General features: G+C 37.2%; 1 protein-coding gene and 1 long non-coding RNA gene across 2 annotated transcripts in view; both read left to right on the top strand.

Annotated features, from left to right (window-relative positions):
• Positions 1 to 5,894: 5,894 nt before the first annotated feature.
• LOC144343719 (uncharacterized) lies at positions 5,895 to 6,637 on the top strand. Its single transcript, XR_013419038.1, has 2 exons — positions 5,895 to 5,983; positions 6,563 to 6,637. It is a non-coding gene; the product is annotated as an uncharacterized LOC144343719 (long non-coding RNA).
• A 97-nt stretch (positions 6,638 to 6,734) lies between these two features.
• The window catches only part of LOC100372748 (macrophage mannose receptor 1-like), a 28,541-nt gene continuing 22,025 nt past the window's right edge, over positions 6,735 to 13,250 (top strand). The window contains exons 1-12 of the mRNA XM_085495103.1: positions 6,735 to 6,921; positions 7,216 to 7,439; positions 7,691 to 7,770; positions 7,967 to 8,067; positions 9,101 to 9,220; positions 9,578 to 9,766; positions 10,627 to 10,692; positions 10,849 to 11,040; positions 11,196 to 11,284; positions 11,613 to 11,763; positions 12,377 to 12,415; positions 12,662 to 12,841. Coding sequence (XP_085351229.1) covers positions 6,735 to 6,921; positions 7,216 to 7,439; positions 7,691 to 7,770; positions 7,967 to 8,067; positions 9,101 to 9,220; positions 9,578 to 9,766; positions 10,627 to 10,692; positions 10,849 to 11,040; positions 11,196 to 11,284; positions 11,613 to 11,763; positions 12,377 to 12,415; positions 12,662 to 12,841 — 1,618 coding nt within the window. The remainder of the gene's footprint in view (positions 6,922 to 7,215; positions 7,440 to 7,690; positions 7,771 to 7,966; positions 8,068 to 9,100; positions 9,221 to 9,577; positions 9,767 to 10,626; positions 10,693 to 10,848; positions 11,041 to 11,195; positions 11,285 to 11,612; positions 11,764 to 12,376; positions 12,416 to 12,661; positions 12,842 to 13,250) is intronic.

Below are 13,250 nucleotides of genomic sequence, written 5' to 3'. Positions count from 1 at the left end.
ACTGCGTGCATCATTGTAAAAACCACTGCGTGCATCATTGTGTTGTCTCTGGGTACATCATTGTATAATCACTGCGTGCATCATTGTATAATCACTGCGTGATTTATTGTATAATCACTGCGTGCATCATTGTGTTGTCTCTAGGTACATCATTGTATAATCCGCACTGCGTGCATCATTGTATAATCACTGCGTGCATCATTGTATGGTCTATGGGTACATCATTGTATAATCACTGCGTGCATCATTGTATAATCACTGTGTGCATCATTGTGTGGTCTCTGGGTGCATCATTGTATAATCACTGTGTGCATCATTATATAGTCTGTGGGTACATCATAGTATAATCTCTGCGAGCATCATTGTTTGGTCCCTGGGTACATCATTGTATAATCTCTGCGTGCATCATTTTTTGGTCCCTGGGTACATCATTGTATAATCACTGCGTGCATCATTGTATGGTCTCTGGATACATCATTGTATAATCTCTGCGTGCATCATCGTTTGGTCCCTGGGTACATCATTGTATAATCACTGTGTGCATCATTGTATGGTCTCTGGATACATCATTGTATAATCACTGCATGCATCATTGTTTGGTCCCTGTGTGCATCATTGTATAATCACTGTGTGCATCATTGTATGGTCCCTAGGTACATCATTGTATAATCACTGTGTGCACCATTGCATGGTCTCTGGGTTCATCTTTGTATAATCACTGTGTGCATCATTGTATGGTCCCTTGGTACATCATTGTATAATCACTGTGTGCATCATTGTATGGTCTCTGGGTACACCATTGTATAATCACTGTGTGCACCATTGTATGGTCTCTGGATACATCATTGTATAATCACTACGTGCATCATTGTATGGTCTCTGGGTACATTATTGTATAATCACTGTGTGCATCATTGTATGGTCTCTGGGTACACCATTGTATAATAACTGCGTGCATCATTGTATGGTCGCTGGGTACATCATTGTATAATGACTTCCAGCATCATTGTATGGTCCCTGAGTGCATCATTGTATAATCAATGTGTGCATCATTATATGGTCCCTGGGTACATCTTTGTATAATCACTGCGAGCATCATTGTATGGTCTCTGGGTACATCATTGTATAATCACTGCATGCATCATTGTATGGTCTCTGGGTACATCATTGTATAATGACTTCCAGCATCATTGTATGGTCCCTGGGTGCATCATTGTATAATCAATGTGTGCATCATTGTATGGTCCCTGGGTACATCTTTGTATAATCACTGCGAGTATCATTGTATGGTCTCTGGGTACATCATTGTATAATCACTGCATGCATCATTGTATGGTCACTGGGTACATCATTGTATTATCACTGTGTGCATCATTGTATGGTTTCTGGGTACATCATTGTATAATCACTGCGTGCATCATTGTATGGTCTCTGGGTACATCATTGTATAATCGTTGCATTCATCATTTTATGGTCTATGGGTACATCATTGTATTATCGCTGTGTGCATCATTGTATGGTCTCTGGGTACATCATTGTATAATGACTTGCTGTATCATTGTATGGTTTCTGGGTACATCATTGAATAATCAATGTGTACATCATTGTATGGTCTCTGGGTACATCATTGTATAATCACTGCATGCATCATTGTATGGTCTCTGGTTACATCATTGTATTATCACTGTGTGCATCATTGTATGGTCTCTGGGTACATCATTGTATAATCACTGCGTGCATCATTGTATTATCACTGCGTGCTCATTGTATAATCACTGCGTGCATCATTGTATGGTCCCAGGGTACATCATTGTGTAATCACTGCGTGCATCATTGTATGGTTTCTGGGTACATCATTGAATAATCAATGTGTACATCATTGTATGGTCTCTGGGTACATCATTGTATAATCACTGCATGCATCATTGTATGGTCTCTGGTTACATCATTGTATTATCACTGTGTGCATCATTGTATGGTCTCTGGGTACATCATTGTATAATCACTGCGTGCATCATTGTATGGTCTCTGGGTACATCATTGTATAATCGTTGCATTCATCATTTTATGGTCTATGGGTACATCATTGTATTATCGCTGTGTGCATAATTGTATGGTCTCTGGGTACATCATTGTATAATGACTTCCTGCATCATTGTATGGTCCCTGGGCACATCAATGTATAATCACTGCGTGCATCATTGTATGGTCTCTGGGTACATCATTGTATAATCACTGTGTGCATCATTGTATGGTCTCTGGGTACATCATTGTATAATCACTGCGTACATCATTGTATGGTCTCTGGGTACATCATTGTATTATCACTGTGTGCATCATTGTATGGTCTCTGGGTACATCATTGTATAATCACTGTGTACATCATTGCATGGTCTCTGGGTACATCATTGTATAATCACTGCGTGCATCATTGTATGGTCTCTTGGTCCATCATTGTATAATCACTGCGTGCATCATTGTATGGTCTCTGGGTACATCATTGTATAATCACTGCGTACATCATTGTATGGTCTCTGGGTGCATCATTGTATAAACACTGCGTGCATCATTGTATTGTCCCTGAGTATATCATTGTATAATCACTGCGTGCATCATTGTATGGTCTCTGGGCACATCATAGAATAATCACTGCGTGCATCATTGTATGGTCTCTGGGTCCATCATTGTATAATCACTGAGTGCATCATTGTTTGGTCCCTGGGTACATCATTGTATAATCACTGCGTGCATCATTGTTTGGTCTCTGGGTGCATGATTGTATAGTCACTTCGTGCATCATTGTATGGTCTGTGGGTACATCATTGTATAATCACTGCGTGCATCATTGTATTATCACTGCGTGCTCATTGTATAATCACTGCGTGCATCATTGTATGGTCTCTGGGTACATCTTTGTGTAATCACTGCGTGCATCTCTGTATGGTTTTTGGGTACATCATTGAATAATCAATGTGTGCATCATTGTATGGTCCCTGGGTGCATCATTGTATAATCACTGTGTGCACCATTGTATGGTCTCTGGGTACACCATTGTATAATCTCTGCGTGCATCATTGTATGGTCTCTGGGTCCATCATTGTATAATCACAGCGTGCATCATTGTATGGTCTTTTAGTCCATCATTGTATGGTTCATGGTTATGTCAGTGTCTGGTCCATGGGCATTGTATGATTTCTGGGTAAATCAATGTACATTCCCTGATTACGTAAATGTATGAATCTGATCCCCGGACACATCATTGTACGGTCCCTGGAAACATCATTTTACGGTTCTTGTAAACATCATTGTATGATCCCAGATACATCAATGTATGATCCCGGGGTGCAACATTTCATGGTTCATGGTTACATCATTGTATGGTCTCTGGGTGCATCATTTTACGATCCCTGGGTACGTCATTGTTTGGGTCCTAGGTACATAAATATATGATCCCTGAGTGTATCAATGTATGGTTCATGATTAAATCAATATTATGGTCCCTGGATACATTATTGTTTGGTCCCTTGGTGCATACATAAATGTATTGTCCCTGGGTGGATCAGTGTATGGTTCCTGTGAACATCATTGTACGGTCCCTAGGTATATCATCATATTGTTTACATGTATATCGTTGTATGGTTTCTGGGTGCAACATTAAGTGTACTCTGGATTCATCTTTGCGAGGTCCTTTGGTAACCTTCTGTGGTATCCTTGAGTACACCATTCCATAGACTCTGTTTACACGGTTGTATTGTTCCTGTGTACTTCAATTCATGAATAATGGATTCAAGTTATGTTTCTTATCCAGTGTAATCCTTTATTTCAGCGGATAATTAATTTTAATTCGGTTAAAATGTATGATAACTAGGATTGTAGACGAAAGTGTGGGTTTTTTTTATACGGGTGTTTAAATTAATACCATAACTTGGAGTGCTTGAACGCGATGAAGGGGCGTATGTGGGACAAGTATGATCAATATTTGAACATTTGCCAATGCAGATAAACATGCCTGGACAAATTGTTATCATTCAGCAAATAAGAAGTCATGTATATTCCATGTATGATATATTGATATTAACACAAGCGATGACAGAGAGCGTAGTACCTGTATGAAAGCTTTTCATGCACGTATGCCAAGTATGGTGTTTTCATGTAGTGAATGATTTCTACGTGTGCTGACTGTAGAAAAGGATGGCTTACATTGTTCGTGCGACTGTATTAACTTGTGGCTTTCGGTATCCATAGTAATTTATATCTAACGCATGAAATTAGACAGAGGAGCCAAATGGAAATGGCGGCAAATAATAAAACACAAGTACTATATAAATAACTTCTTTATAGACTTGTCATGTGGATGATGGTTTATGTCCATTTTCCACCAACGAATTATGAGCCTCGCGTGATTTTATATGACGGTCCGAGAAGAAAATTCGGCATTTCAAAATAAGGGATGTGACACCAGCGTGCGCTAGATGAACACATCATTGGGTATTCTAAATTAAACATTTATTTTGAAATATACACAACGCAACACCCGTTTGCAACATGCCATAATATGAGGTTATTACGAGGATAGCTTAAAGTATGCATGAAGACAGTAAAGAGTATCGACCGACGCGCAGCGTCTCAGTGCATACTTTGAGGTATTCTCGTAATAACCTCATTATTATACATCTTTTCTTTCCAATGATATATCATGGGAATGCCGAAATCCAAAACAGTTTAGAACGGAATCAGCGAAGTGTTTTGTGTCGGGTCGGTCAAACCCTGGTGGCAGCCATGTTTGTTTTTATTTCCATATTTGGACGAAAATACTCCGTAAAATACCGCAAAATTATGGCACGCTGTAACTTATGGCGTTACGGTGACAAATGTATAATAATATTATTAATGTACATTTAATACAACTTTCCATCAAATTTTGAAATTTTTTTGAACATCGTCTATCATCGTTTTTTCAGCTTAGTAAAATATTATTTATTTTTCACTGTACCGTTACTATCAGTCTACTATTTTTTCTTTAATAACATTATAGTGAATACTTCATTTTCTGAGGCAAAACTATCGATATTTACAATTTATATGTCGACCATTTTTAAAAAGTCACGTTGTAGCCCGTACCGTACGGTTAAAGACGACTTGCTTGAATTGGTTCAATTGGTGTAATCGAAACGTGCCTGAAAAGGTGCATCTCATATGGAAATCTGTGTTTTGTGCTTCCAGCCTCAGCGCAAAGATGTGCTGCCGGATGGAAAACATTCCACCAAGGTTGTTATTATGTGAAGGAAGCAGATGCACCGAAGACATGGTACGAAGCAAGACAACTATGCGAAGACATTGGTGGACACTTAGCCAGCATACATAGCGCAGAACTCAACGTACGTATCCAGCAGATCGGTTAATACAGTCCGGACTAGATTGGCCTTGAGAGTGAGAGATCCAAAAGACTTATTTCCTCCCCGTCTCCGTTTTGGAGCAGGCTAAAACCAGCCGCGATTTTTTTTTTTTTTTTTTTTTTGTATTTGGCGAGGGCTCAGTGGCTATTTGCAAATAGTGTCTATTGTCAAGATTAGTTGCGAATTCCTTAGTTATTTGCGTGAGTGATTGTGACTGAAATATATGGTCAATCAATGCTCAGAGCCAGATAGTCTGGGTCCATTGCATATGAACACAGGAATAACAATACTAAATTTGAAGGGGGAAGCAAGGAAACACATTCTCGAAACATGCCATGGCTATCACATAACTTGAATTTCTTTTACAACTACGCAATGACACACAATAAAAATCTGTATTCGAAATAGAAATAAAACGCACGTCACAACTTGAAAATAGTTTTATAAAGAATATTCATACCTATATTTTTCTAGCAATTTCTAGCCGGGCTGCTCAACCGTAACGCCTGGATTGGTTTGCACGACATTGGTGTGGAGGATAAGTTTATGTGGGTAGATCAAACGCCACTGGAAAGCGGTGACTATGAGTGAGCAATAGTTTACTTTTCTTTATTTCTTATAGCATTAATTTTCTTATAGCATTGTTACGAATGTACCCACAGACTGTCACGTGAGAGTTACTGTTGACGTCTTCATTTCACATGACCGTGAAATATTCCCACCTGCGAAACGAAACGTTCGGTATTCGTAGTTCACTATGCAAGAGGAATAAAATAGGCATCCATAGGCAATCTGAATTTCTATACTTGTTTCTGTACGCTTGTTGCTTTGTGATATCTCTGATTTGAGAACCTTAATTTGGCGACTTGATGGCCATAAACGTTTTCAAACATAAACCTATCAAAATAAGCGCTACTTTTCGGTTTTAGCAAGAAAATTCTGACCTGGATATGTGGATGTGTTTATCGTATGACGTAGATTACTTGGTATGTCAATGGTTAAATACAAACTATAGTCGACAATACAGATTCAGTATGTTCTGATCAGTAACATATGGAATTTAATATTTATAGAAATGCTTTCCCGATCACTGCCACGTGTTGAAAGCGTCCCCCTTATTCATTTGTCACAATACTGATATATAACTAGTCTCTGGATTCTTACAGAAATTGGGATGATAATCAGCCCGATGATTGGCCGGAAATCGGAGGGGAAGACTGCGTTGAAATTAGAAAATCAAATGCCAAATGGAATGACAAATCCTGCATTAATGAGACAACAATACTAGATTCCTACATTTGTGAATCTGTGATGAGTACGTATTGACCTTAGACGCAAATGGACGCCCAAGTCTCGTTGAGAGCGAGAGAACTACGAGACTTATTATTTTTTCCCCTCAAATATTCTTCTACTCTCTCCTGGCATCATGCTTACTGTTCCCCTGGTCTATATAACCACGATATTTTGAAAATTGCCCGCAGTGACAAGCGGAAATGGAACATCATTTTATGGCAAAACAAGTCTTGTGAGTTTCTCGCCATCAACGAGATGTCGGCGGCCATTTGAGTCTACTTAAGATTTTTTGTAGATTCAACATGCAATATGGAGGAAAACATGTATCTTAAATATTGTTGATTGGTACTACATTTCGAGGAGCCAAGTGGATTATAATTATTCGTAAATTAAAATTGTTGCTTTTTCATCACACTGTATTCGCTCGATGACAAACACTATCGAATATGTAGTTAGTATACGTACCAAAAATTACAGTCTTATGCCAAAGTGAGTGTTCTCACTACTTTATATGTTTAATTTTAAGACGTACCAATTAAATGTGACGAGGACGATGATTGGATGTCCGTGAACGATAAGTGTTATAAGTATTACAGCGCCGCCGCGTCGATGGCAAGAACGTGGGATGAAGCGAAATCGTACTGTGAGGGCGTCAGTGCGAAACTCGTAAAAGTTCATAATCAGATAATTCAGGACTACGTCACTGAGTTGTCGAAAATATCGGCATTATGGATCGGGCTATCTGATAAGGTGATGTGTATTTATGTACTGGTCCTCATAAATAGTAAAAATATGTTGACTGCTTGATCGATATTATCAAAGGAATTGGTGGAAAAAGTAACGGCAATACTATTATACAATACTATATACTAACATATGTAACAAAATCTACGGCTTCAACAAACTACTAAATCTAAAAAAACTCGCAAATGATTGTATATTCCCCCCCCCCACTTTATGTTGCATACATATTTGAATTTTCACTTATGATGTTTCTCTAGGAAAATGGTGAAAGCTATACGTGGGTCGATGGTTCAATGTTGAATTATGAAAACTGGGCCGAAGGAGAACCAATAGGCGGGTAAGAGCGCTATATGGTAGAATACATAAAATATATCACATATTTTGCGTATTTGTTGTTTTGTCTTTCATCTCCTTCGAAAGTTTAATACAGGAAGAGGAGTCGGTGAATACACTGTGTTACGATAAAAATTGCCATGGTAACATTTCTCTATGATGTCATTGTTACTCTATTATGTTTGTGTATTTTATTTCAGACATTCTGAAAATTGCGTCGAAGTGAAAACTTTCAACGACGGAAGATGGAGTACCACACAATGTACAATAACAAATGCATTTTTATGCGAAAAAAACGAAGGTATTTTTATTATTGTTTTTAAACATTCACCTATAAATAGCATGAAGTAAATGTCATAACTCTGGTCAAAGTTTATTATTAAAAAATAGAGAAAGTTCTTGCCAAATTTAGACTGTTTATTGTGACGTATGTTTGCTTGTAAATTGTTTTCTACAGTCATACGAGTATTGTTAATTACAGGGAAGTGCGCTCCGGGATGGTACATATTCAAAGGACAGTGTTACCAATTTAATACATATTTTCCATCCACGTGGCCAGACGCAGACCACACATGTGATGCACAGGGAGGGCACTTAATAAAAATTGACAAGTAAGTGCAATACATGGATATAACTTTAAAACGTGCACATGTGGTAATGTTCTTCACGCTCATGAGAGATGCAGTAGTGAGTATTGAGTATTCGTATAAAACGTAGTGCGTTACACTATGTTTGGCCACACCACATTGGCCATAAGCACAACACATATAATATAATAATGTGAGTTCTTATTAGTATTCGTATTACGTATCTGAATGAAGAAACAAAACACCAATCAGCAGCAATCGCGGTATACCAAAGCGTAATTATTTTTATTTTATTTAAATAAAATTCACAAAGATTCGTGGGTCACTGTACTGTGTTTCTCATTGTCTTCTTTTCGTTCAAAGTCAAGCCGAGCAGGATTATCTTGTCAGCCAGTTCGAACTTCTTCGCTCTGCGCATGTCCACAATATATGGATCGGTATTTCAGGTATGCACGAGTCTTATTCTTACTCAGGGTCAAAAATTACACGTACATCTACTCACGGACACGTCTGTAATTCGCTAAAACAAGGATATTACATTCGATAAATGTACAATAACCCAAGTTATTCCTTTACCCATATCAATGGGGGAAATATTCACTAAACAAATGAAAAATACAGTATCACTGAATGAAAACAATAAACACTCGCATATTGAGAGGGCGCAGCTCCATCTAATACATGTTTAGCTGAATCCCAGAAGAAAATTAGGAAGTTACCGATGTAATTTTTCAATTGTGTTCACAGATGAAGAACGCGATAATTACTTTATTTGGTCCGATGGAACGCCTGTTGTTTTTACAAAGTGGAACGATAATCAACCCGCGAACACAGAAGGACAAAGCGACTGTGGGACAATTTACACAGGTAAATTACACAGGCCGTTTTTGACATCGGGAGTAAAATAAAATAATAACAATGTCAGACATGTTATTATCAGTCTGATTTTGGATATAATTTACAAGGTAGTGTTATCTCTATTGATGTTTTCGTGAACACATTGGACTATGATTGTTTTTTGTAGCTAGTATGTATGCGTTGATAGTTTTCAATTTGCGTTCATGGTTATAAGTTGTCATTTGCGTTCGAATACAAATAATAAACATTAAGATGAAGATTTAGCAGCATAACATTAATGTGTACCTAAGTACACCAGTAATGTATATATCTGTGTACTTTGTTACATGTTTTACGATTACAATGTTTGTTCTGTGTTTCCAACAGCTGGCTATTCGGGACCCACAACGTGGCGGGAAGATGGGCGATGCGGCTCGAATTACCATAATGCTGACGGTGACCCTGCGGAATGTGATCCTAACAACGGACATCCGTGTTGTTCTCCGTATGGGTGGTGTGGACAGACCGATGCCCATTGTACATGTCCATCATGTATAGACTATACAGAATTCTATGGTAGATATTTAGAATTGCCTATTTGATGTGATAGAAATACATTTATAACATGCGCCACGATTACGATTTTAGTTAAGTGAGACACGTCATGCAATCAGCAGCTCAATCTAGTGGGGATTATTTTCACTAGTATGTCATGCTTTAACTGTGTTGATATTGCCATAGTATATACAGCGTTTTTTTTTTTTTTTTTTTACACACGTTGTATATATATTTTGAGTATATATATACTCCTTATATGTTTCATATAATTTCACTTTGATTTGCAATGTAACCGACTTCAAACACCTGTTCTAACTTGTTCGGATGAATATGAAAATGTTCGTGTTTCGACCTGGTATAGAGATACATGGAAGTCTAAATTGTCGGGTGATTTTATTTCATATTTGCAAAGTAATAATGCTCAGATTTTAAAAGGAGAATTTGAAGTGATGTTAGCTAATTTAAACATCAATGGGGAATATTTTTGACAATAATATTTTTGCTGCGACGCATATGAATGAAGTCATTTTAATTTCTGAAGTAGCACACACAATAAATAACCTACTGTGAACAAATCGCCGAGCTCCAACATATATGTGTTATATACTTTGCTGTCTATTGCATTGTAAAAAGTTTGTGTACCATAGGCTTGGGCCTGTAATGAAAATAATAAACTTGTACACTTTACAATATACCCATATCGAATGTGATTTTTAATTCCTACAACGCTGGCACCTGAATATACTGTTGTCAGCACAGTCAGCTAGCGGGGCTTTATATGCGTGAAAAAAGATCACTTTTAAAGTGGACATAGCATCGACACCTGACTGGTGTTGCCAGAAACTAAACAAATATATGTATGTTTTTCTTTATTTCAGAACTTGGTGATTGGGACACGTACAACTGTTACGTTCTTCAAGCATTTGTATGTGAAATACAAGTAGGTGAGTGTATCTGCTTGGCACTGGTATATGTATTGTATATTAACATTTTCCGAAATTATACCAGCGATTTTTTATGAAAAGGATGGCGATGTACTGACGTTGTCATACTGTGATAACTCTGCAAACTATTTACGTGTAGCATGTTGTTTTATATAGGACGAGACCCAGTACCACTCGAGCCAGGTGTTGGAATTGGACACTGTGATCCGGGGTGGAATCTCCATGGCGATTATTGTTATCTGCTGGAGACGAATCAGCTCGCTTTCCATGACGCCGAGGACGCATGCGTCGAGTTGGATGCAATGCTGACAAGTATAGTGGATGGCCAGGAACAAAGTTTTCTCAGTGGTGAATTTGTGTTTTCTTAGTAACCAAATTAAACATAATAATTTTACGATTTTCGCAAACGGTTTGACTCTTGGTTTACGCGTAAAATGTATTCATTAATACCAACGATATAGTGCAGTTTTTCATTTCTCTGATTTTTATTTATTCATTCGTAGGTCGAATTGACAACTATCGCACAGCTATGTGGATTGGTTTACACGATAGAAATGGTGAACTGGATTGGGAATGGTTAGATGGGGAACCGGTAATTATTAAGCTGTGTACCAAATATTTGTAAACACCACACTTTACTTGCAGTTACACTATAGTATATGAACACTAACCAAGGATGAATGTTTGAGACGATAAGAGATTTTCGAAAACAAATAACACGTACAGAAAATGTGTAAAACAAAACTGCTCATACACAGTGCATTAATGTTACTCACCAATGTTTGCATAGTGTTTTATGCAAGGTTAAAACAACGTTATTTGTCAAGTCAACTCACTGGCGCAGTATCGAAACTATTTAAAAACAAACTAATCTAAATAATCTTTAATATAATTCTATATATTGTATTTGTCTTTTATAGTACAGTTTTACAAACTGGGACACCAATGAACCGAACGACGCTGGGACCGGGGAAGACTGTGTGCATATGGTGCACGATGAAACGAACGTTGGACAGTGGAACGATAGACCATGTGATCAAACACTGGGTTATGTCTGCAAGAAACAAAAATGTGAGTTGCCTAATTTACGTAATGCCAATATTCTTATCTCTATGATCCCATTGTCTAATAATAATTTATTTACTTCTATTGCTAATGACATCTTTCTCCAACAAATAAATTTCTAAAAGAATTATTACATGGTTTGACAGGACAGTCCAAGTTAGTGGTCCGCGTACAGCAAATGTCCTATCACCACGTGGTATTAAACGCGTAATTAAAAAATATATATATTAGAACATTCAGATGCTATCTTAACACAGTTTCCTTTGGAAATTGTTTCAAAAATGTATCATTCTAGACAGTTTCATTCCAATGTTTCGTGAGGAAAAAAGCGAAAACATGTGACATTCGTTCAAATCAATAATTATGTGAAACCTTTTGAAACAAAATTTATGATAATTTGTTCAACCGTTTTTTAAGTCAAATACCTTAACATTTTCAGATGGGATCTTTGATCCTTGATCGAAACACTCGTATCTACTCGTTAAATATGATCTGAACCAAGCAAAGACCCTCTCTCTGAAATACTCAAATATTGGACTGGCTGTCTCATTTCCAATTACTATAAAACTTAATGGTGTTTATTAAAAAGTAATTTATAGCATGATGTATTATTTTACAGACGGTGGTGGCATAGTAACAGTAGCCCCGAGACCAACGCGTAAGTTGAAGTTTCAATTGTTTTGATCTTACTTATTAAATAAAGTGTGGATCATAAACAGTAATATAGGCGACGCCATGATAATAAAACATCGACATCTAATAAGGGTTTATCGATACAGTACGATACGCAATGTTGTTGCTAAAATTCCATATTACATTTTAAACGCGTTTTCACTAGGTTGTTGCCACAATACAGATAAAATGACCGAAATTTCTTTCCAATGTTATCTTCATTACTTTGTAGCGATTTTTAATCCACGGTGTGGGAGTGGTTATGAATACAACCCTGACACGGCAACTTGCTACAAGTTCGTTCCTGATTGGGTGGAAGCGGTAACCCAACATGACGCTGAAGATATTTGCAACAAAGGTGGTGGTCATTTAATAAGCATTGAAAATAGCGAAGAGCAGACGTTTATAGATGGTAGGTAAAAACTAAAGAATCGAATATGCGTGTAAACAACACGAGTATGAGTGAGTTAAATCTACATTTTTAAAACAGCATAGCAACTTCAAAATTAAACCACTAAATTATTTCACAATATAATTTAGTGGCAAGCAACGGTAATGCTCAACAGTCGCTATTGACAACACATACATATTATTAAATAAATCATATCCAAAACCAAATATACAAGTGTATTTTACGTAAAATAAAAGCAAGTGACAGCAAAGCAGTGGTTAATTTGTGTGGGTGAAAAGTTGTTAGCTGAACTATATTGTTTGAGGCATTATGTATCATGGTTTGTCTTGGTGAGATTGATGTACAGATACAGTATAACGCATTATACATAGTTTGTATCTTACTTGCCTTTAATTAGAAAGACATTGAC

This window comes from Saccoglossus kowalevskii, chromosome 21 (assembly GCF_978046115.1).
Source record: "Saccoglossus kowalevskii chromosome 21, keSacKowa6.1, whole genome shotgun sequence".
Classification (NCBI taxonomy): Eukaryota; Metazoa; Hemichordata; class Enteropneusta; family Harrimaniidae; genus Saccoglossus; species Saccoglossus kowalevskii.
This window is presented reverse-complemented; position numbering and strand designations above follow the sequence as displayed.